This window comes from Sturnira hondurensis, unplaced genomic scaffold, assembly GCF_014824575.4.
Source record: "Sturnira hondurensis isolate 20B ecotype Veracruz unplaced genomic scaffold, ASM1482457v3 Scaffold0009244, whole genome shotgun sequence".
NCBI lineage: Eukaryota > Metazoa > Chordata > Mammalia > Chiroptera > Phyllostomidae > Sturnira > Sturnira hondurensis.
In genome coordinates this window covers 6,844,646-6,869,722 of record NW_028081875.1, presented here as the reverse complement: position 1 = coordinate 6,869,722, position 25,077 = coordinate 6,844,646, and the positions used below count along the sequence as shown (strand labels likewise).

Genomic DNA, 25,077 nt, shown 5'->3' with positions numbered 1-25,077 from the left:
ATTTATATGGAAACATAAATGACCCCAAATAGCAGCTACAATTTTGAGAAAAAAGAACAAAGTAGGGGAGATCACAATACCTGATACCAAACTGCATTACATGCCACTGTAATCAAAACAGCCTGGTACTGGTATAAAAACAGGCACATAGACCAATGGAACAGAGCAGAAAGCCCAGAAATAAACCCAAGTCTCTATGGTCAATTAATATTCAACAAAGAAGGCAGCAACATAAAATGGACTAAAAATAGGCTCTTCAACAAATGGTGTTGAAAGAACTGGAGAGATACGTGCAAAAAAATCAAACTCATGCCCCAACTACACCATACACCAAAATAAATTCAAGATGGATAAGAGACTTAAATATAAACCGTGGCACCATTAAAGTCCTAGAGAAGAACATTGGCAAGAAAATCTCAGATATTTCACATAGCAACATTTTTACTGATATGTCCCCTAGAGCAAGGGACATAAAGGAAAGAATAAACAAATGGGATCTATCAAAATTAAAAGCTTTTGCACAGCTAAAGAAAACAGTATTAAGACTTCCGCCAAGATGGAGGCATAGGTGGAAACACTGTGCCTTCTCCCACAACCAAGTTTGAATACAACAAAGGTTTGGAGAAACAAAGACACAACCAAAGGATAGAAAATCGAATTATACGGAAGTCCGACTACATGTAACCGTTCAACGGGGACGGTAAGAGGGGCGGAGCCAGCAGTGAGCAGGGTCGGGCAGGACAGGGCTCCCGACCCAGGCGTGCAGGCAGACTGGAACCAGTTGAGGTGCGGGGCAGACTGACCTCGGTCGCACATTCGCGCACAGTGAGACAGACCACACAGGCCCCAGGGGGCGAGGGCTGACGGCGGTGGCACACTCGCATGCAGTGGGACGAAACGCGTGGGCCCGGTGATGGCAGCAACTGTGGCACCAGTGAGGGCCGTGGCAGCAGGCGGCAGACAGGACGCCATAGTCCCTCTTTGACCCCGCCCCCACATACAGGGTCACAACCCAGCGACTTAGTTGCCCTGTTCTAGTGAACACTTTAGGGCTCTGATACTGCTATGAAACAGGCACGAACAACCCAAAAGATGGCGCAAGAAGAACTCAAAGTCCCAGAGCCAATAACTCTAAGCGACCGAGAAATTGCCAGCCTCTCAGAAGCACAATTCAAGACACTATTTATCAGGATGCTCACAGAACTGGTAGATTATAGTCACAAATTAGAGGAACAAAGTCACAAATTAGAGGAACATATGAAGGCTAAACTAATTGAAATGAAGGGAGATGCACAGGAAACCAATAGTGATGGAAAGGAAACGGGGACTCAAATCAATGGAATGGACCAGAAGGAAGAACAAAACATCCCACCAGAAAGGAATGAAGAAATGAGAATTCAAAAAAATGAGGAGAGGCTTAGGAACCTCCAGGACATCTTTAAACGTTCCAACATCCGAATTATAGGGGTACCAGAAGGGGGAAAGAAACAGCCACGAGTGGAAAACGTATTTGAACAAATAATAAAGGAGAACTTCCCCAGTCTGGCAAAGGAAATAGACTTCCAGGAAATCCAGGAAGCTCAGAGAGTGCCAAAGAAGTTGGACCCAAGAAGGAACACACCAAGGCACATCATAATTACATTAGCCAAGACCAAAATGAAGGAGAGAATCCTAGAAGCATCAAGGGATAAGGGGACAGTCACCTACAAAGGAGTACCCATCAGACTGTCAGCGGATTTCTCAAAAGAGACCTTACAGGCAAGAAGGGGCTGGAAAGAAGTATTCCAAGTCATGAAATCCAAAGACCTACAGCCAAGATTGCTTTATCCAGCAAAACTTTCATTTAGAATGGAAGGACAGATAAAGTGCTTCTCAGATAAGGTCAAGTTCAAGGAGTTCATCATCACCAAGCCCTTATTATATGAAATGCTAAAGGGACTTATATAAGAAAAAGAAGATGAAAAATATGAACAGTGAAAGGACAGCAAACACACAGTTATTAACAACCACACCTAAAACAAAAGCAAACCAAGAGGACAGGTAGATGAGAAGTGGAACCATAGAAATGAAGAACACATGGAGGGTTAGAAACAGGGGGGTGGGAGGAGGAGAAGGGGGGAGAAGGCACAGAAAATAGCATAGATGGTAGGTAGGACATAGATAGGGGGGAGGGTGAGAATAGTGGGGTAAATATAGAATCTAAAGAACTTGAGACACGTGGTTATAAACTAAGGGGGGGAGAATGGTGGGGGAGGGAGGGTGCGGGTGGAGGGGAATGAAGGGGGGGAATAGAACAACTGTAATGGTATAATCAATAAAATATATTTAAAAAAAGAAAACAGTTTTAAAAAAGAACCAACTATATGAAAAAACATATTTGCCAATGATACCTCAGACAAGGGTTTAATTTCCAAAATATACAAAGAACTTACAAAACTCCACTCAAAGAAGACAAGCAACCCAATTAAAAAGTAGGCAAAGGACTTGAACAGACATTTCTCCAAGGAGGACATTCAGAGGATCCAGAGACACATGAAAAGATGCTGAATATCACTAGCTATCAGAGAGATGCAAATTAAAACCACAGTGAGATACCACTTTACACCAGTCAGAATGGCCATCATAAAAAAAGCAGCAAACAACAAGTGTTGGAGAGGATGTGGAGGAAAGGGGACCCTAATCCATTGTTGGTGGGATTGCAGACTGGTACAAACATTATAAAAAACAGTATGGAATTTTCTCAGAAAACTAAAAATGAACCTGCCTTTTGACCCAGCAATTCCACTGCTAGGATTATATCCTAAGAACCCTAAAATACCAATCCAAAAGAACCTATGCACTCCAATGTCCATAGCAGCACAATTTACGATAGCCAAGAGTTGGAAACAACCTAGGTGCCCATCAGTAAATGAATGGATCAAAAAACTATGGTAGATTTACACAGTGGAATTCTATGCAGCAGAAAGAAAGAAGGAGCTCCTACCCTTTGCAACAGCACAGATGGAACTGGAAAGCATTATGCTGAGTGAAATAAGCTAAGCGGTGAAAGACAAATACCATATAATCTCTCCTTTAACAGGAACCTAAATAACAAAAGAAGCAAGCAAAATGTAACCAAAGACACTGAAATAGAGAACAGGCTGACAGTGACCAGAGGGGAGAGGGGAGGGAATTTCAGAGGAAAAGGGGAAGGATTTACAGGAACTAGTATAAAGGACACATGGACAACAACTCAGGGGGGTGGAAATGGGAGGGAGGTGGGGCCCACTGGTTGGGGTGGGCTGGGATGGGAGTAAAAGACAAAGAACTGTACTTGAGCAACAATTAAATAAAGGATTTTGGCTTTAAAAAGTTATGAGATTTTTTTGTGTGATTACATGTCATAGTGTCATATAAAATAAATGTATGCAAACTCTTAAACAATATATAAATAAAATTCTTAGGAGAAAAGATAGGAGTAAATATTTGTGACTGGTATTGTGCCCTGGATTCTTAGACACGACACCAAAAACAAACAACAAAACAAAAAAATTAAACTTTGACTTAAAATTTTAAAAATTTATGCTTTATAGAACACCATCCAAAGTTAAAAGGCAATCTTCAGAATGGTAAAAATATTTGTAAATTATATATCTGATAAGAGTCTAGTATCCAGAATATATAAAGGACTCGGTTCTCAATAACAAAAGAAAACCAAATTTAAAAACAGAAAAGGATCTGAACAGATATTTCTCCAGAGAAAATAGACAAATGGCAAACAAGTATATAAGAAGATACTCAATATCATTAATCATCAGGGAAATACTAATTAAAACTATAATGGGATATTATTCCACACCTACTAGGGTGGTGAAAATGGAAAGATAGTAAGTGTTGGCAAAGATATGAAGAAATCACAACCCTCATACTGTGCTGGTCAGAATGTGAAATAGTGCAGCCACTTTGGTAAACAATCTGGAAGTTCATCAAAATGTTAAACATAATGTTATCCTTTGACCCAGCATTGCACTCGTACATACATACCTGAGAGAAATAAAAACATATGTCCATAGAAAACTTATACATTAATTAAACATTAGTTAATCATTAGTTCACAGCAGTATTTTTTATAATAACCAAAAGGTGACCTAGGCTGATGTAGCTCAGTGGATTGAGCACAGGCCTGTGAACCAAAGGGATGCTGGTTCGATCTCCAGTCAGGGCATAAACCTGGGTTGCAGGACCAGTCTCCTGCAGAAGGTGCACAAGAGGCAACCAGATATTGATGTTTCTCTCCCTCTTCTCCCTCCCTCAGGTCCCTCCCTTCCCTTCTCTCTAAAAATAAATAAATAAAATTTTAAAAAAGATAACCAAAAGGTGAACAAAACTCAAATGCCCATCAACTGATGAATAGATCTACACAATGTTGTAAATCCTTATAATAGACTATTATTCAGCTATAAAAAAATGAAGACCTAAAACATGCTAAAATGTAGATGAATCTTGAAAACATTATACTAAGTGAAAGAAGTTAGCCACAAAACACCACATATTATATGCTTCCATTTATATAAAATGTCCAGAACAGGTAAGTCCATAAAGATAGAAAATAGATTCATGGTTGCCAGTACTTGAGAAAGGAGATGTGGGGAGTGACTGCTTAAAAAGAAAAGGGTTTACTTTGGAGCACTGAAAATGTTTTGGACACTTTGATCTCCAAAATATATAAAGAACTCCACTCCAGGAAGACAAAAAATCCAATTAAAAAATGGGCAAAGGATCTGAACAGACACTTTTCCAAGGAGGACATATAGAGGGCCCAGAGACACATGAAAAGATGCTCAGCATCACTAGCCATCAAAGAGATGCAAATTAAAACCACTTCACACAGGTTGGAATGGCCAGCATATACAAATCAACAAATAGTAAGTGGTGACAGGGTTGTGGAGAAAAGGGACCCATAGTACAATGTTGGTGGGAATGTAGATTGGTGCAGCCACTATGGAAAAGAGTATGGAATTTCCTCAGAAGACTAAAAATGGAACTGCCTTTTGATCCAGCAAATACCACTGCTGGGATTGTACCCTAAGAATCTTAAAACACCAATTCAAAAGATCCTATGCACCCCAATGTTCGTGGCAGCAAAATTTACAATAGCCAAGTGCTGGAAGCAACCTAGGTGCCCATCAGTAAATGAATGGATCAAAAAACTATGGTACATTTACACAATGGAATACTACACAGCGGAAAGAAAGAAGCTCCTTTACCACAGCATGGATGGAACTGGAGAGCATTATGTTAAGTGAAATAAAGCAAGTGGTGAAAGACAAATACCATATAATCTCACCTATAAGTGGAACCTAATAAGAAAACAAACAAACAAGCAAGCAAAATATGATCAGAGACATTGATATAAAGAACAAACTGATAGTAATTAGAGGGGAGAGAGAGGGGATAATGGGGGAGAGAAGGGGAAGGGTCATCAAAGAACATGCATAATGGACCCTTTGACAAAGCCAAAGTGGGAAAGGACTGAGGGTAGGAGGTGGGGGTGGGTGGGGCAGGGGGAAAGTGGTGGAGGGAAAATGGAGAAAACTGTACTTGAATGACAGTTTGAAGAAAGTAATTTCAACATAAAAATATACATATATGAATGTTCTAGACACAGAGAGATGGTTGTATATTACTAATATACTAAATTGCTGAATTATAAAATGGTTAAAATGGTGAATTGTTATGTAAATTCTACCATAATAGAGAGATAATAGCAAATAGCAAAATGACACAGATTAATAAGCATTTCTGCCATGGTAGCAGAAATCCATGTGTGCTATTTGATTTACAAACTAGATAGGAAGCTATGAGTCAAGACACCAGAGTATTGCAAGTTAAAGGAAGAGCTATTACTCATACAAATGAAAATTACTTAAAAAAAGTAAAATAAAGGAACAAATTTCTGATATATAAAAATGAGTATAAAGGAAGAAAAACTGAAATTTTTCTTTCAAAGAAAGAGTTCTCTTCTAACAAGAAAACATATCTTTTTCCTCACCTCTTCCTGGGCTGATGGCTGTGAGGAGAGGTTTATGGTCACTCATTTTCTCCTGCCTCTGCTTATGAGAAGTTATTTCCAGTTCCTTTTTTGCTAGTAGCTTGCCAGATGGGTAGAAGAGGCCAGTGGTCTGTGTACCTACATCCTTCTTAGTCCCAATATCAGCTTTGGGTAAAGTGATATTTAGAGACCGACAGGAAGATCGGGGCTATGAGTGAGGCAGAAACATAAAATATCAGAACATAATGATAATTATTAGAACATAATTAGAATATTACTCACATAAAACTGCAGGGGAGGCCTCACCTCAGCACAAGGGCCAGGTTCTCCATCAGCTAGAGTCAGGCTGTTGTCCACACTAAGTTTTGCCAAGGACTTCAGGTAAATACCACAAGAGCCACAGAATCCAGCAGATGGGTAGTTGCTGGCTCCACATTTAGGGCAAACAGAGTAGTGGGCAGGAATGCCAGGCTAGAGGGTAGAAAATATTTTTATACTTTCATGAATATTAGAGGCATAATTTTCCCATATGAATTATTCCCATACCAGTCATCAAAATAATACATACTGATACCCTCCGACCCTGCAATTCTACCATCTGGAATAAATGTGCACTTTATCCTGCAGATGAACAAATACACATAGAAGTATGTAAGACCATTCCCTGAAAGATTGTGAGAGGAAATAACGAAACAACTTAAATGTCCAGCAAGGGAGGATGGCCTAAATATATCATGGTACACACAGACGAAAGAATGTTATGAACTCACTAAAGAGAACAAGGAGGTTATTAACAAGATATATTGCCAGGTGGAGAGAATTGGATCAGTGTTCATATTAAACTAACAGTTTACTTCTCAGCACGTTGAATGGCTGAAAGAACACTGCAGAAACCAGGTGACAGTGATTGCTTCTAGGGAAAAGAGGTGTGGGACTGCGATGACAGGAAAGACTAACTCTTCACACTAACTCTTTTGTATTATTCACATGAAATACTCAAACAAGCAATGAATTTTGAGTGTTTTATTAAAAAGATAAGCAGAAAATCAACTAATAAGAAAAGTATCAACTGTCAACAAATAAGCAAATAAGTTTAACCTCAAAGAAATGCAAATTAAAACAGCAATAGGAGACCATTCTCAATTTAAGGAATTAACTATGTCTGTCTCCAAATTTTTAGGTACATAAGTGCTAGGACCCAAATCCCAATAAGTGATTTCTGTATAGAGGGGCCTCCTGGCTCTTTCTAGGGTCGTGGTGAGGTGCTCTGCATAAAGAAGCTCAGTTTTAAAATACTTACCATGGCCCCACACCAATCACAAAAGCAAGCTCCCCGGCGGTTCCGGTGGCCACATTTGGAGCAGGGAATGGTCTCTCCTTTCAGAGTGGGTGCAGGAGCAGCTTTATCTCCACTACACAGGGACTGGGGAACACAACAGCACTGACAGGCAGATCAATACTATATTCTCCAATCACCCTCCCTCCCAGTCCAGAAAAGAAAAAAGCCCCAAATGAACACAAGATCTGGAAATAATGTATTTCTGCACAAAAGAGAACTATCATAAGCTTCATCAATTAATAATGTGTACAAAGAGCCTGCATTCCTTCACAGAAAGTCAATATAACTGGTGCTTCACATAAGTTAATATTCCTTAGTATCTTTAATGCCAAAAGTAGCAAACCTGTTGTAGTTTATTGTACCAATATTAATAAAGAACAAATGTAAGAAGAGCTGAACTACCTAAGGTGTCATCATTGAGGTTCATCTTCTATCATTTGGAGTTCTGGCTTTCAACTGAAAATGTGAATTTATTTTCCACTCCTGACACATAGAATTACTTTATTTTGAGGAGAGAGAGAGAGAATTGTTTTGTGAGAATTTCTGAGACTTTGTTGGTATTCCTATATTAGAATCTTTGCTCCTACTACTTACTTGTATTGCCTAGTAAAAGATTTTATCATCAAACAAATAGAAATGTTAGTATTCATCATTGCTATGTGATTATCTACTACGTGCAGGCACTGTTCTGAGCATTTCCCCTGTGCCCTCATGTCAGTCTGCACAATGGACCTGGGAGGTGGGTGCCATAATCATCTGTTTTACAAAGAGGGAAACTAAGACAGACAGGGTAAGGCCCAAGATTTGAACCCAGGCCGTGACTTTTATCCATGACTCCACAGATCCTTTTCAACATAACAACTTCCTCATAGGTCTGTAGGGGGATTTCTGACGATTAATGGCAATTTAAGTATGTAAAAATGCTTAGCACAGGGTCATGCTCCGTTTGTCGGCTTCCTTCCCTTCCCATCTTGCTTTCCAGTAGATTCTGATTTCTTTAAGGAAAAGAACTGCTAGTTCACATTATTTCCCTACTAGCACAGTGCCTGGTACCTTGGAGTCATTCAAGTAGTAACCAAATGAAGGGATAAATCAATGAAGAATTTATTTAATTGATACTAAATATGTCTATGGTCATACATTCCATGCATAATACTAAGAATGCACACACTAGGAAAAATGTTTTCTAAGGACAATTTTTCCTGAATCATCAATATTTTAGTTAACTTTATTTGACAAGCTCTGTCTTGTTTTGTTCTGTTATTCTTAAACATACAGAAGGCACATCAGCCCCCAAATCCACTGCAGCTGAGAATTAAGATCTGTCTTTGTGTGAGGTGAAGCAGAGGGAGACACCTTGGGAAACATCAAAAGAGACTTAAATTTCAATTGATCCTACTGCTAAAACGGTGTTTTAATAAAATGCTGACCTGGACTTCAAATATAAAGCATTCACACCTTTTGCTTAAATTCATCTACTGTTCAAGTGAACTTTTTAAAAAGATTTTCTTTCTTTTTAGAGAGGGAGGAAGGGAGGAAGAGAGGGAGAGAAACATCAATGTGTGGTTGCTTCTCACACACCTGCCACTGGGGACCTGCCCTGCACCCCAGGCATCACCCTGGCCTGGACTGGGGATTGAGCCAGCAACCCTTTGGTTCTCAGGATGGCACTCAATCCACTGAGCCACACCAGCCAGGGCACATCTAATGAAATCATTTTTTTAAGTGACATATTTTCCTTCTGGTAATGCCAGGGGTGTCACTCATTTTCACTGGGGGCCATATCAGCCTCATGGTTGCCTTTAAAAGGCCAAATGTAATTTTAGAACTTTATAAATGTAACCATTCCTGAACTATGGGGAAAGGGCTCAGCACTGTTGCTGGGTAGAAACAAGGTGGAGGGCCAGATTTAGCCTGAGGGTCTTGCGTTTGCCACCTGTGGAGTAAACCATAACAAACAACTCCACATAGAACACAACTCTAAAATCTGCTCATAATGTACATAGGCATGAAGAATGAGCAGAAGCAGATAGACTCTTAAGGCAAGTACACACAGGAGGAAGGGTATTATACAAAGTTAGTTTTCCTTTAGATTGGGGCTAGGTAAGGGCAGTCCACACAAGTGCATGTAAAAAGATGAGAAAGTATTTCTGGCTAGGAGAACCAGAAGACTGAAACTGGGTAATATTTGGCTACTGAAGAGGTAGGGAGCTCCCAGAAAGAAAAAAGACAGAGAAGGAAGGGATCCCCAAATTCTGAGTACTCACACCTCTTACTGACACACACACATAATATTCAATGCAGCTCTTCTAAAGATGAAATATATGAAGAGATATGAAGTCTTCAAATAGTAAGAAGGTGGGAGGAAGACATAAAGACAGAACCATAATGAGGAAAGTGATCTAGAAACTGACAATGAGAGTGTGACTGAAGCAGACACTGATGCCCCTCAGGAAATGAGAGATGAAAGTGTAGAGATAACCAAGGAGATGATGGATGAGGCAAACAATAAAAATGTGGCTGCCACTGATGCGCCCTAAATGATGGTGAATTGCAGAAAGCCATTGACTTGTTCATAGATGCCATCGAGCTAAATCCTTGCTTAGCCATTGTGTATGCCAAAAGAGCCTGTGTCTTCATCAAATTACAGAAGCCAAATGCTGCCATCCAAGATTGTGACACAGCTATTGGAGTAAATCCTGATTCAGCTCAGCCTAATAAATGGTGAGGGAAAGCACACAGACTTCTGGGCTATTGGGAAGCAGCCCATAATCTTGCTCTTGCATATAAATTGGAGTATGAGGAAGATGCTAGTACAATGCTGAAAGAAGTTCAACTGAGAGCCCAGAAAATTGGAGAACATCAGAGAAAATATGAGCAGAAATGTGAAGAATGAGAGATCAAATAAAGAATGGAAAGGGTTTAGAAGGCTCAGGAAGAACACGAGAGCTCAGAAAGAGGAATAAGCCAGACAACAATCAGAAACCCAGTATGGCTCTTTTCCAGGTAGTTTTCCTGGAGGAATGCCTGGGCTCGATGAAATTCTCAGTGATCCAGAGGTTCTTGTAGCCATGCACAATTCAGGAGTTATGGTGGCTTTCCAGGATGTGGCTCAGAACTTAGCAAATATATCAAAATGTCAGAGCAACCCAAAGGTTATGAATCTAATCAGTAAATTGTCAGCCAAATTTGGAGGTCAAGCGTAAAGTCCTTCTGACAGATAAAACCCCTGCTGAAGGAAAAGCAACTTGGATCACCCAATGGATGTCACAATAATACAAACCAACATACCTCTGACCTCATGAAGAAGCTGCTGTGTGTTGAAGAGTATCCCTCGCCCTCTGCCTCAAATGTAGCCGTAACATTTGACAGTGGTTTACCATCATGGTATTCTTTCACACAATGTTTTCCTACTAGGGATTATAAACTTTAAATACTTTTAAATCTTAAAAATATTTTAAAATAAATTTAAAGGGTGTGTTAAACCCTACCCTTTTCTTTACTAATCATTTTGGTGTTTTCCTTGGAATTAACTGGGCAAAAGATACTTCAGTATGAAAGATTTATTACTCAGTTTGAGTGAAATAAAGATTTATTAGTGGGAGGCAAATAGATAGTTTGAGTTCATATATAGTTACTGAGGCATTTTGATTTCTCTTTTTTAAATGCTTTATTATTTTTTTAAAATTTATTTAATTATTTTTCAAGTACAGTTTTCTGTCTATTACTCCCATCCCATCCCACCCCCCAGGCTTCCCCCTCCCTCCCATTTCCACCCTTCTCAGTTGCTGTCCATGTACCCTTTATATATGTTTCTCTAGATCCCTCCCCTATTTCCCCTGAAATTCCCTCCCCTCTTCCCTCTGGTCACTGTCAGCCCGTTCTCTATTTCAGTGTCTTTGGTTATATTTTGCTTGCTTGTTTGCTTTGTTGTTTAGCTTCCTGTTAGAGGTGAGATCATATGGTATTTGTCCTTCAACACCTGGCTTATTTCACTCAGCATAATGCTTTCCAGTTCCATCCATGTTGTTGCAAAAGGTAGGAGCTCCTTCTTTCTTTCTGCAGCATAAAATTCCATTGTGTAAATGTACCATGGTTTTTTGATCCATTCATTTACTGACGGGCACCTAGGTTGCTTCCAACTCTTGGCTATTGTAAACTGTGCTGCTATGAACATTGGGGTGCATAGGTTCTTTGGGATTGGTGTTTTAGGGTTCTTAGGATACAATTCTAGCAGTGGAATTGCTGGTCAAAGGGCAGGTCCAATTTTAGTTTTCTGAGAAAATTCCATACTGTTTTCCATAATGGTTGTACCAGTCTGCTATCTTAATTGTTGTTCAAGTACAGTTTTCTGTCTTTTACTCCCATCCCAGCCCACCCCACCAGCCCGCCCAACCTCCCTGCCATTTCCACCCCTCTTAGTTTTTGCCCATGTGCCCTTTATACTTGTTCCTGTAAACCCTTCTTCCCCTTTTCCCCTGAAATTCCCTCCTTTCTCCCCTCTGGTCCCTGTCAGCCTGTTCTGTATTTCAGTGTCTTTGGTTATATTTTGCTTGCTTGTTTGTCTTGTTGTTTAAGTTCCTGTTAAAGGTGAGATCATATGGTATTTGTCTTTCACTGCCTGGCTTATTTCACTCTTATTTTTAAAAAAAATGATTTATTTTGATAAAACTACTGGCACCACCTGTTTTGCAGTAAGGCCTGGGTAGGGACTGGAAGTACTTGGTAGGGCAACAGCAACCTTACTACATTTTAAGTAACAAGTACCCTTTTGCAGATGCATTTAAATCTTAAACTGTGGTGAAGGGATGATTTTTATAATGCTGTAGTAGAGTTGGATTACTCGGTTCTGTTCTTGTGTGATATATAAAGTAAGTAATAAATATTTCATATTATTTCCACAAAGGGGAAATAAGGAAATAGTTTTCTTTTTATACCCCTATGTTTAAAATGATATTTTCTGGCCAGAAAATACAGAACTCTTTGTCGGCTTTCTACTTGTTTTTACATTTCCCTCCTTACTCTTTGGGCTAAACATAGTCCTTTTTCACTAGCATCATCACTGCTATCATTTACAGCATAACTGTGCAAGCATATTCAACAATGGGTTTAATTTCATATGTAATGCATATAATGACTATGTAGGGTAATGCCCATAACAGTTATAATTTTGTACTTAGCTAAGAGATTTCATAGTCAAATATTAGATTTTTACTTCGGGAAATTTTACCATATCAAGAAAGTTGGAAGGAGTGATTTCCTTTGATGTTTGGTCTTCTACTTAGGAAATACCAATTGAGTTTGTATTTGAAGAGAGTATGAGATTCGAGTAAACTGAAATACATAAAGAGAAATGTAAGTTTTAAAAAATGTTTTAAATATATATTTTTGATTATGCTATTACAGTTGTCCCATTCCCCCCTTCTTTCCCCTCCACCCTGCATACCCTCTCCCACCCTCATTCCCCGCCTTTACTTCATGTCCATGTGTCTTAAGTTCCTTAGCTTTTACATTTCCCATACTATTCTTACCCTCCCCCTGTCTATTTTCTACCTACCATCTATGCTAATTATTCTCTGTACCTTTTCCCCCTCTCTCCTCCTCCCACTTCCCTGTTGATAACCCTCCATGTGATCTCCATTTCTGTGGTTCTGTTCCTGTTCTAGTTGTTTGCTTAGTTTGTGTTTGTTTTTGTTTTGGGCGTGGTTGTTAATAATTGTGAATTTGCTGTCATTTTATTGTACATGTTTTTTATCTTCTTTTTCTTAGATAAGTCCCTTTAACATTTGATATAATAAAGACTTGGTGATGATGAACTCCTTTAACTTGACCTTATCTGAGAAGCACTTTACCTGTCCTTCCATTCTAAATGAAAGTTTTGCTGGATAGAGCAATCTTGGATGTAGGTCCTTGCCTTTCATGACTTGGAATACTTCTTTCCAGCCCCTTCTTGCCTGTAAAGTCTCTTCTGAGAAATCAGCTGACAATCTTTTGGGAACTCCTTTGTAGGTAATTGTCTCCTTATCTCTTGCTGGTTCTAGGATTCTCTCCTTCATTTTAATCTTGGCTAATGTAATTATGATATGCCTTGGTGTGTTCCTCCTTGGGTCCACCTTATTTGGGATTCTCTGAGTTTCCTGGACTTCCTGGAAGTCTATTTGCTTTGCCAGATTGGGGAAGTTCTCCTTATTATTTGTTCAAGTAGCTTTTCCACTTGTTGCTTTTCCTCTTCCCCTTCTGGTACCCCCTGTAATTTGGATGCTGTAACATTTAAAGATGTCCTGGAAGTTCCTAAGCCTCTCCTTAGTTTTTGAATTCTTGTTCCTTTATTCTTTTCTGTTTGGTTGTTTATTTCTTCCTTCTGGTCCAAACCATTGATTTGAGTCCCAGTTTTCTTCCCATCACTATTGGTTCCCTGTACATTTTCCTTCATTTCACTTAGTGTACCCTTCATTTTTTCATCTAATTTGCAAACAAAAATCAACCAGTTCTGTGAGCATCCTGATCACCAGTGTTTTGAACTGTGTATCTGATAGATTGGCTATCTCTTTACAGATTAGTAGTATTTTTTCTGAAGCTTTGATCTGTTCTTTCATTTGGGCCATTTTTCTGTCTTGATGCACCTGTTACATAGTGAGGGGCAGAGCCTTAGGTGTTCACCAGGATAGGACAATCCCATAGCTAGGTCATGACACAGTACGTAGGGCAGGAGTATGAGAGGGAACAATGGTGCTTGCTCTGCTCTCTGCTGGATTTTAATCACTTCCGTCACTTTCCCCAAGCAAACTGGGCCTTTCTGGTGCTGATTCCCATTTGGGTGGGCTTGTGTGTGTTCTAGGACCCTGTGGTTGTTTCCAATGAACTCTCCTGTGAGGCTGGGGGTCTCTCCCTGTGCCTCAACCCCCTCAGGTGTTTTCAATCAGTGTTTTGAGGCTTTATTTCCTGGCACTGGAACCTTGGGTTGCATGATCTGTTTTGCCCCCCAGTTATGTGCGTGCAAATGTGGGACTGCTGCCTGGTCAGCCAGCCACCTTGCAGCACAGTGCCTGGCTTCACAATTGCCGCCTAGCTGGGTGTGCCTATTGCCACCCTGCACCCAGGGCCTACCAACCGCCGCCTGCGCACTCAGGGTCCGCCCTCTGCTGTCTTGCATGCCTGGTGTCATTGCTTTTTGTGCCGCAACCCCTCTCCACTTAGCTGCCCAACTCCACTGCACCTACTGGTCTGGATGAATGTGTCTATTTCAGCTCCTTGGCTGTCCAACTTCCATATAGTTCAATTTTCAGTTCTGGTTGTTATTTTATTTCTAAATTTTTGTTGTCCTTACTTTCATTGTGTAAGGAGGTACAGTGTGTCTACCTATGCCTCCATCTTGGCTGGAAGTCAGAAATCTAAGTTTTTGATAGAGCATGAGTTATAAAATTGATGAGATCCATGGTTGTTCTTCATTGTAGTATTGTTGGTATTATGAATGACTCATTGTTTATTCAGCTCTTAAATACTGCAACCATATTTCCACCCCTCCTTTCCTCTCTGGGGATAAAGAAAATGATATATTTTCTGTTGTATACTCAATTCCTATATTAAATAAGAATAAGTACTGGCACTGTACCAGGAACTTCTAGGTTTCTACCTAAAAACAGTTTTAAGGGATGAGGCCCTCTGCACTTTGCTTATTTGAAGAATCAGTGCTAGGAGCAGTGAAGTCAATTTCAGGGATACATTTTTGAAACAGCACATATCTGAAATTGTAAGTTGATTCAGATTCTAACCCTTTGCTGTACACAAGCAGACAGAAATGCATCTGTTATATAAGTGAGAAAAAGCTCCACACTAATTGAGCATATTTTTTAAACCTTTAAAAATACTAAGCATATAAATTAATGTTTTAGTTCCCAGTGTTCTTTTTGTTAGTGCATGTACTGCTTTATCAAAATTTCCAATGTACATTGTGAATAACTCAAGACTAGTTGCTTTTGAATTCACTTTTTGATTTTGTTTACTTAACTCTACATTACCTAAGTACATTTTAACATTGCAAGTACTACTATAAATACGTAAAAGTAAAACTGGTATTCTGAAAATGTGTTCTCTGCTCTTAGACTTTTAAGTTCCACAAATTAAAAATGCATTCATTTTCATAAAAAATATCATTTATAAACAGAAATGGTCCTTCCCTGTGTTAATAATGCTTAACAAAGAAAAGTGATGAAGTTTTTTTCTGCTTAGAAATACATAGTTATTGGATATTTCTACCTACATTAAAAACAATCTATGATTTTAAACTGGAGAAAAAAATTAATTAAGTCCAACCCTGAGATGAATTAGATGTTGGAACTAGCAATCAGAATTTTAAAGCACACTTTATTCCCACTATGAAATTTCAGGAAAGAAATTGAAACAATAAAAAGAGAAACAAATAAAAATTCTGGAATAGAAAAATACAATATTTGAAATAAAATATTTACTGGATGTAGTTAACAGCTAAAAATGATAAAAGAGAGAGTAAATAAACTTGAAAGGGATCAATAGAAGTTATACAATGTAAATAAAAGGGGAAATTTTTAATGAAAAGAATCCAAGGGATCTGTTAGATTATATTAAATAATTCAACAGACATGTACATGAAATCAAGAAGGAGAGTAGACAAGTAGAATAGAAACATTGTTAAAGAAATCATGGCCATTTCTGAACTGAAGAGCACAGCAGAAGGAATCAAAAGCAGGCTAGATGATGCAGAGGATTGAATCAGTGAGTTGGAGGACAAGGTAGAAAGAACTTCCCAGAAAGAGCAAGAGAAGAAAAAAAGACTTAAAAAGAATGAAGAGGGGTTAAGGAAACTGCAGGACAACATGAAACAAAATAATATCTGTACAATAGAGATATCAGAAGGAGAATAAGAGGAGTAAGAACAGAAAACCTTTCTGAAAAACTAATGATGGAAAACTTCCCTGATTGATGAAAGAAAGTCACACAAGTCCAAGAAGCACAGAGGGTCCCAACCAAGATGAACCCAAAGAGGCCCACTACAAGACACCTCACAATTAAAACGGCAAAATTAAAAGACAAAGAGAGAATCTTAAAGGAAGCAAGGAAGAAGCAAGGGTAGCATACAAGGGAGTCCTGATAAGGCTAGCAGCTGCCTTCGCAAGAGAAACACTACAAGCCAGAAAGGAATAGCAAGAAATATTCCAAGTAATGAAAAACAAAAGCCTGTGACCAAGAGTACTCTATCCAGCAAGCCTCTCATTCAAAATGGAACGCAAAATAAGAAGTTTCCCACACAAAAGAAGGCTAAAAGAATACACCTCCCCCAAACCAGCATGCAAGATATGTTAAAGGGACTGCTTTAAGAAAAGGAAGAAAAGGAGTGTAAGAGAGGAGTACAAAGGGGGTAAATGGCAATGGCTAACCTTAAATGTAAATAATACCAACATTAAATGTAAATGGATTAAATGTTCCAATCAAAAGACATAGGGTAGCTGAATGGATAAAAAACACATGACTCATACATATGATGCCTACAAGAGACCCACCTTAGAACAAAAGACCTACACAGAGTAAAAGTGAAGGATTAGAAAAAAATACTTCAAATGGATAGGGGAAGAAAAAAAGTAAGAGTGGAAATACTTATAGCAGACAAAAATAGATTTCAAAAGAAAGGCCATAAAAAGAAACACAGATGGACACTTCATTATATTCAAAGGAAGAATCCATCAAGGAGACATAAATATTATAATATGCACCCAACATTGGTGCCCTGAAATATATAAAGAAAATCTTGAAGAACTTCAAGAAAGATATAGATAGCAACATACTTATACTAGGGGATTTGAACACCCACTGTCAAAAATGGAGACATCTGTCAAACAAAATATCAACAAGGATATCATGGCATTGAACAATGCCCTAGATGAAATGGACTTAATTGATATATATAGAGAGCCTTTCATTCCAAAGAAGCTAAATACACATTCTTTTCAAATGCACATGGAACATTTTCCAAGATAGATCACATGATAGGACACAAAATGAGCCTCAACAAATTCAAGAAAATTGAAGTCATACCAAGCATTTTCTCCAACCACAAGGGACTGAAACTAGCAACATCAAGGAAAAAACTCAAAAACACTCAAATTTATGGAGACTGAATGGTATGCTATTAAACAATGAATGGGTCAAGAATGAGATCAAGGAAGAAATCAGAAAGTTTCTGGAAACAAATGAAAATGAATTCACACAATCCAAAACTTACAGGACACAGCAAAGGCAATCTTAAGAGAGGAGTTCATAGCAATATAGGCCTACCTAAAGAAGACAGAAAAATTTCAAATAAACAACCTAAACCTATATCTACAAAAACTTGAGGAATGACAACAAAGACAACAGAGAGTAACTAGAAGGAAGGAAATAACCAAGATCAGATATTAAATGACATAGAGACTAAAAGCACAATTCTAAGGATCAATGAATCCAGGAGCTCATTATTTGAAAAGATAAACAAAATTGACAAGCCTTTAAGCAGGCTCATCAAGAAAAGAAGAGAGAGGAGCCAAATAAACACAATCAGAAATGAAAGAGGAGAGATTATAACCAATACCACAGAAAAACAAAGGATTGTAAGAAATTACTATGAAGAACTATACACCAAGAAATCTGAAAACCTGGATGAAATGGACAAATTTCTAGAAACATATAATCTTCCAAAACTGAATGAAGAAGAAACAGAAAGCCTGAACAGATTGATAACAGCTAGTGAAACTGAAGTAGTAATCAAAACACTCCTGGCACAGAAGAGCCCTAGACCGGATAGTTTCACAGGGTAAGTTTACAAAACATTTAAGAACTAACCGCTATCCTCCTCAAACTATTCCAAAAAATCCAAGAAGGAAGTCTCTGAAATTCTTTTTATGAGTCCAGCACCATCCTAATCCCCAAACCAGATAAAGACACAACAAAAAAAGAAAACTACAGGCCAATATGACTGACAAACATAGATACTAAAATCCTTGACAAAATATTGGCAACCCAGATGCAGCAATACATTAAAAAGATAATACACTGTGATCAAGTGGGATTCAAGCCAGGGATGCAAGGGTGGTCCAATATTTGCAGGTCAATAAACATAATACATCACATAAACAAAAGGAAAGACAAAAATCACATGATTATATCAATAGCTGTGGAAAAGCATTTGAATAAGTACAGCATGCAATTATGATAAAAACACTCAGCAAAGTGGGAGCAGAGGGAAAACAACTCAATATAATAAAGGTCATATGGCCCTGGCTGGTGTGGATCAGATTGGGTGCCAGCCTGAGAACCAAAGGATTGTTAGTTTGATTCCCATTCTAGGGCACATGCTTGAATTGCAGGCCAGACCCCCCGTAAGGGGCATGCGAGAGGCACCCACACAACAATGTTTAGCTCCTTCTCTTTCTCTGTCCATTCCCCTCTCTAAAAAATAAATGAATAAAGTCTTAAAAAATAAAAGAGGCCCCACAGTCAGCATCATAATTAAGGGCAAAAACTAAAAGCTTTCCCACTAAGATCAGGAAAAGTCTGTTTTCACTACTTCTATTAACACAGCAATGGAAGTTCAAGCCGCAGTGATCAGAAAAGAAAAATAAATAAAAGGTATCTATATTGGAAAGGAGGAAGTAAACCTGTCATTGTTTGCAGATAACATGATAGTATACATAAAAAAACCCTATATACACCACCATAAAACTACTCATCCTAATAAGTAAACTTTGCAAAACAACATGATACAAAGTCAATATTCAGAAATCAGTGGCATTTTTGTAAACTAACAATGAAATATCAGAAACAGAATTAAGGGGAAAATCCCATTTGCTATAGCAACAAGAAAAATAAAGGAGATTTACAGCCAAGATGGAGGTGTATAAAAATACACTGTGCCTCCTCACACAACCAAAAGAAGGACAACTACAATTAAAAAATCATGATTAAAACTGTCAGAAAATTGAACTGTATGTAAGTCCAACAATCAAGGAGTTGAAGAAGAAATATTCATCCAGGCTAGTACAAAGGCAAAAGACAGGCAGCCAGGGCAGAGAAGACTCAAGGCAAAGTGGTGGCTGGAGGACCAGGTTGGGTGAGAAGGTGGCTGTCAGAGTGGGTGGTCCCACATTTGCATGTGGATAAACTGGGAGGAACAACTGGGGAGTGAGACAGACTATGCAACCCAGGGATTTCCAGTGAGGGGAAATAAAGTCTCAAAATCTCTGACTAAAAAAGCCTGTGAGGGCTGAGGCAGTGGGAGAAACTCCCAACCTCACAGGATTGTTAGTTGGAGATACCCACAGGGTCCTAGAATGTAGACAAACCCTCCCACTTGGGATTCTCACCACCAGAAGGGCCCAGTTTGCTTGTGCGTAGTGGAGGAAATGACTAAAAGGCGGCCAAGAGCCAAGCAAGTGGCATTTTTCTCTCTTAAACTCACCTACCCACATATAGCACCACAACGCAGCAATGTGGGTTGTCCTGACCTGGCAAATACCTAAGGCTCCACCACTTACTATGTAACAGGCATGCTGAGACAAAAAAAAAATGGCTCAAATGAAAGAACAGAGCAAAGCTCCAGAAAAAATACAACCATGCAATGAAGAGATAGCCAACCTATCAGATGCACAGTTCAAAATACTGCTAATTAAGATGCTCATAGAAATGGCTGTGTATCGTCACAAAATAGAGTAAAAACTGAAGGCTATGCAAAGTGAAATAAAGAAAAATATACAGGGAACCAAAAGTGAAGGGAAGGAAACTGAGATTCAAATAAACAATTTGGACCAGAAGGAAGAAATAATCATTCAACCAGAACACAATGAAGAAACAAGAATTTAAAAAGTGAGGAGAGGCTTAGGAACCTTCAGGACAACTTTAAATGTTCCAACATCTGAATCATAAGGGTCCCAGAAAGACAAGAGAAAGAGCAATAAATTAAAAACTTATTTAAAAAAAATAAGCCCTGGCTGGTGTAGCTCAGTGGATTGAGCGCGGGCCTGCGAACCAGAGGATCGCGGTTCGATTCCCAGTCAGGGCACATGCCTGGGTTGCAGGCCGGTTCCCTGCAGGCCAACTCCCAGCAGGGGACACACGAAAGGCAACCATACATTCATGTTTCTCTCCCTCTCTCCTTCCCCTCTAAAGATAAGTAAATAAATAAAATTTAAAAAAAAAACAAAAAAAACATTCATATATATATATAATAATATAACTTGTATTATAAAAAAAATAATAATGGAGAACTCCCCCAATCTTACAAAGGAAATAGACTTCCAGGAAGTCCAGGAAGCTCAGAGTTCCCAAGAAGTTGGACCCACAGAAGCACACATGTAAGACACACCATAATTAAGTTACCCAAGATTAGACATAAGGAAAGAATTTTAAAAGCAGCAAGAGAAAAGGAGACAGTTACCTACTGAGGTGTTCCCATTAGACTATCAGCTGATTTGTCAAAAGAAACTTTGCAGGCTAGAAGGAATTGGGAAGATATATTCAAAGTAATGAAAAGCAGGGTCCTATGGCCAAGATTGCTGTACCTAGGAAAGTGATCATTTAGAATGGAAGGGGCTTAAGTTAACATAAAGGGTGGCAACTGCGGAACACACCAAGGCACATCATAATTACATTAGCCAAGATGAAAATGAAGGAGAGAATCCTAGAAGCAGCAAGAGATAAGGGGACAGTCACCTACAAAGGAGTACCCATCAGACTGTCAGCAGATTTCTCAAAAGAGACCTTACAGGCAAGAAGGGGCTGGAAAGAAGTATTCCAAGTCATGAAATCCAAAGACCTACAGCCAAGACTGCTTTATCCAGCAAAGCTTTCATTTAGAATGGAAGGACAGAGACAGATAAAGTGCTTCTCAGATAAGGTCAAGTTCAAGGAGTTCATCATCACCAAGCTCTTATTATATGAAATGCTAAACGGACTTATATAAGAAAAAGAAGATGAAAAATGTTAACAGTGAAAGGACAGCAAACTCACAGTTATTAACAACCACACCTAAAACAAAAGCAAACCAAGAGGACAGCTAGATCAGGAGTGGAACCATAGAAATGAAGATCACATGGAAGGTTAGCAACAGGGGAGTGAGAGGAGGAGAAGGGGGAAGAAGGTACAGAAAATACCATAGACAGTAGGTAGAAAATAGATAGGGGGGAGGGCAAGAATAGTACAGGGAATATAGAATCTAAAGAACTTGAGACACGTGGTTATAAACTAAGGGGGGGAGATTGGTGGGGGGAGGGAGTTTGCGGGTGGAGGGAATGAAGGGGGGAATAGAACAACTGTAATGTTATAATCAATAAAAAATATTTTTTAAAAAATTTTAAAAAAAGAAGAGTATGGAATTTCTTCAGAAAACTAAAAATGGAACTGCCTTTTGACTCAGCAATACCAGTGCTGGGTTTATACCTTAAGAATACTGAAACAACAATTCAAAAGAACCTATGCACCCCAATGTTCATAGCAGCACAATTTATAATAGCCAAGTGCTGGCATCAACCTAAGTACCCATCAGTAAATGAATGCATCAAAAAACTATGGTACATTTACACAATGAAATTCTATGCAGCAGAGAGAAAGAAAGGAGCTCCTACCCTTCACTACCACAGCATGGATGGAACTGGAGAGTATCATACTAAGTGAAATAAGCTAGGTGGTGAAAGACAAATACCATATGATCTCACCTATAAGTTGAACCTAATGAACCAAACAAGCATGTAAGCAAAATACAACCAGAGACACTAAAATAAAGAACAAACTGACAGTAACCAGAGAGGATGTGGGAGGGGATAATGGGGGATAAAAGGGGAAGGGCCATCAAAGAACATGTATAAAGGATACATGGACAAAGCCAAAGGGGTTAGGTTAGAGGTTGAGAGGTGGGGATGGGAGGTTCGGGGGCATGGTGGCATGAAAATGGAGATAACAGTACTTGAACAACAACAGAAAAATAAATTTTAGAAAGTAAAAAAAAAATAGCATGGCATAGCCAATAAAGACATACTTGCTGTAAATGAAAAGTGAATGAGTCCATTACCCACTGGCTGCTGCCAGCCTTCTATGAAAAATTACTAAACTAAATTGTAAGAAATCATGAATTTGATTGAATCCTCTTGTTGTGAAGTCTTTGAAAACAATTTTGTATTGGTGAACATATAAAGAAATTCCATATATAGAAAAGTTGCTTTAAGTTTACCACGAAAGGTTTTTTTTGGGGGGTGGGGTCTCTTTCCCTCCTTCCACTTTCTCCCTGCTCTGCAGATTATATTCATTCATTATCATTAATACTACATATTTAGTAGTCACTAAATATGAGACTGGCACATGTAGTCAACCTACCTCTTGTGATGAAGGGAGGGCCTTCTCACAGGAGACACAGTATTTCAGGTGGGCAGGAGTCCCTGTTCCACAGGTGCAGCAGATTACTTTATCCTTGAAAACAGAAAATAAGAAATACATGTTCCTCTTAGCAAATAACTGTGAAAATAAGGCAAACAAAAGCATGAAGCCACTTTAAGAACAAGATTAAGAGTTAACATTTATTGCAATGTTCAAGTTTAAATACATGAAGTAAAAAAATTGTCTAAGTTAGGTATAGTGCAATTTGTCCTCTAAATCCATGTTCAGGATACATTTCTATGTATTCCTCTTAACATCACAGATCCCACTGATAAGTTAAACTTTGGGGCAGCATGCTTTTCCAAAAACTAGAGTTGATTCTTATAGGGGACCTGTTTGTTTAAGTCTGGCAAATGTGACTCAGCTCTGTATGGAAAACCTACAGAAGCAAAGTGGTGGGCAGGAGCCAGACCTTCAAACCGAGTTTTCCGGTGGGAATCAGGCCTAGAAAATGCATACAGATTGTTATGGCTTGCTCTTGCTAAAACTCCATCACCCTGGTCTAAAACAACAACTGTATTGTCTATCTTCAAGGTCATATCCAAAGCTTGTGTGAATTTGCCCAAGGACAGACCTAATTGGCTCATCGTTATTACCCTCTGCATGTTATTTTCATTTTCTCGATTGTAGCTAAAATGTAGACAATAATATTCTATGTAATAGGTAATAAATCTTTCTCTGATGTAAGACCTGAGGAAAACAATAAAAGCCTGTCTAGGCAAGGGTCAAGGTGCTCCCCACTTGAGGGGCATGGCTGAGGCATCCATAGGCACTCTCTTCTTGAGAGAGTAGCCATGCCGTTCTCTTTTTCTCCACAGGATTGTTGTCACCTGTGCATTCATTCTCGTCATCAGCCACAACAGGTGGACTCTGCTGGCCAGGGTCCACCACAGATCTGTTCACAGATATTGGCATATGAATTGGTAGCCAATTCCATCAGGTGAAGAAGGACATTTAATTGTTCAAACATTACTTTCTATATATTTTATTTATGCTTTTATAAAATTGCATATTATTACCTTCAAGCAGAGGCTGGCCTGTGGTTGCAGCTGTAGAGCAAGAGTAGCCTCACAAACCACACATATGGGAGTGTTCATGGGCACCATGCTTCTACATTCTGCACAGAAGCCCATCTGTACAAAGAAAGAGGTCAAGTTTGTCCTGGAATTTGAAAACTGAAGATATAAGTAGATCTTAGAATGAAAGGTTTAATCTGCTTTTTGTAAAAAATTTCTAATAATTACCTTTATTCTTATTCTTGTATATTAAGAGTAAAACCATGTTTATTGTAGAAAACAGGAATATAAAAACAAACAAAAGAAAAAATATTTTCCAGTACAACAGAGGACGTTGATAAATCCTCTCTCCAAACACGCAATTATAAACTTAGTAAAACTTTCAAAAACAACTATTTCAGACTCTGAACATCAATCAAAGACAAACAACAAACTGAAAAGTGCTGAACTTCAAATAAGAACACTACAAGTCTACATGGTTGTTCCTTAGAGTCACGCCCATCCTCCTCTAGTTTTATCAGCATGGTAGATCCTGATATCAATGATTGGAATTTGGAAGGAGGACAAACAGGAAAAGATTTAGTGCAAGTAAAACAAAACAAAACAAAACAAAATGACGCCACTAGGAGAAAAACTCAAAATGTGGAATAATAACAATATTTTCACTTACAATATTTTACCAAAAATTATTATCTTTTACCTACAATTATTACCTAAAATATCCAAAAGTTTTTACAAATCTATGAGACATGCAAAAAAATTTAAAAATGTTTCTATGAGACTCATATATAAGGGAAAAACATGCAAAGTCTTAAAAATAGATAGAAAAATATTTGAAGGACAAAAGGAAGCCATGTTGTTTTTTTTAAAGATTTTATTTATTTATCTTTACAGGAGAAGGGAAGGAGAAAGGGAGAGAAATATTAATGTACAGTTGCCTCTTGTGCATTCCCTGTTGGGAATTGGCCTGCAACCCAGGCATATGCCCTGACTGCGAATTGAACCTCAGTCCTTCGGTTCACAGGCCCGCGCTCAATCCACTGAGTTATAACAGCCAGGGCAGAAACCATGTTTTAAAAATTAAAGAAAAGTCCTGGCTGCTGTGGCTCAGTGGATGAGCACTGGCCTGTGAACCAAAGGGTCACCAGTTCAATTTCCAGCCAGGCCACATGCCTGGGTTGCAGGCCAGATCCCCAGTAGCGGGTACACAAGACGCAACCACACATCAATCTTTCTACTTCACTTCCCTTGTCTCTAAA

The 25,077-nt window shown here is 38.7% G+C and overlaps 1 protein-coding gene across 1 annotated transcript in view; it reads right to left on the bottom strand.

Annotated features, from left to right (window-relative positions):
* The window catches only part of DZANK1 (double zinc ribbon and ankyrin repeat domains 1), a 101,458-nt gene that overhangs the window by 31,757 nt on the left and 44,624 nt on the right, over positions 1-25,077 (bottom strand). Inside the window, exons 7-11 of the mRNA XM_037056997.1 lie at positions 23,822-23,935; positions 22,743-22,835; positions 7,332-7,454; positions 6,338-6,502; positions 6,032-6,239 (exon numbers count right to left, since the gene is read on the bottom strand). Coding sequence (XP_036912892.1) covers positions 6,032-6,239; positions 6,338-6,502; positions 7,332-7,454; positions 22,743-22,835; positions 23,822-23,935 — 703 coding nt within the window. The remainder of the gene's footprint in view (positions 1-6,031; positions 6,240-6,337; positions 6,503-7,331; positions 7,455-22,742; positions 22,836-23,821; positions 23,936-25,077) is intronic.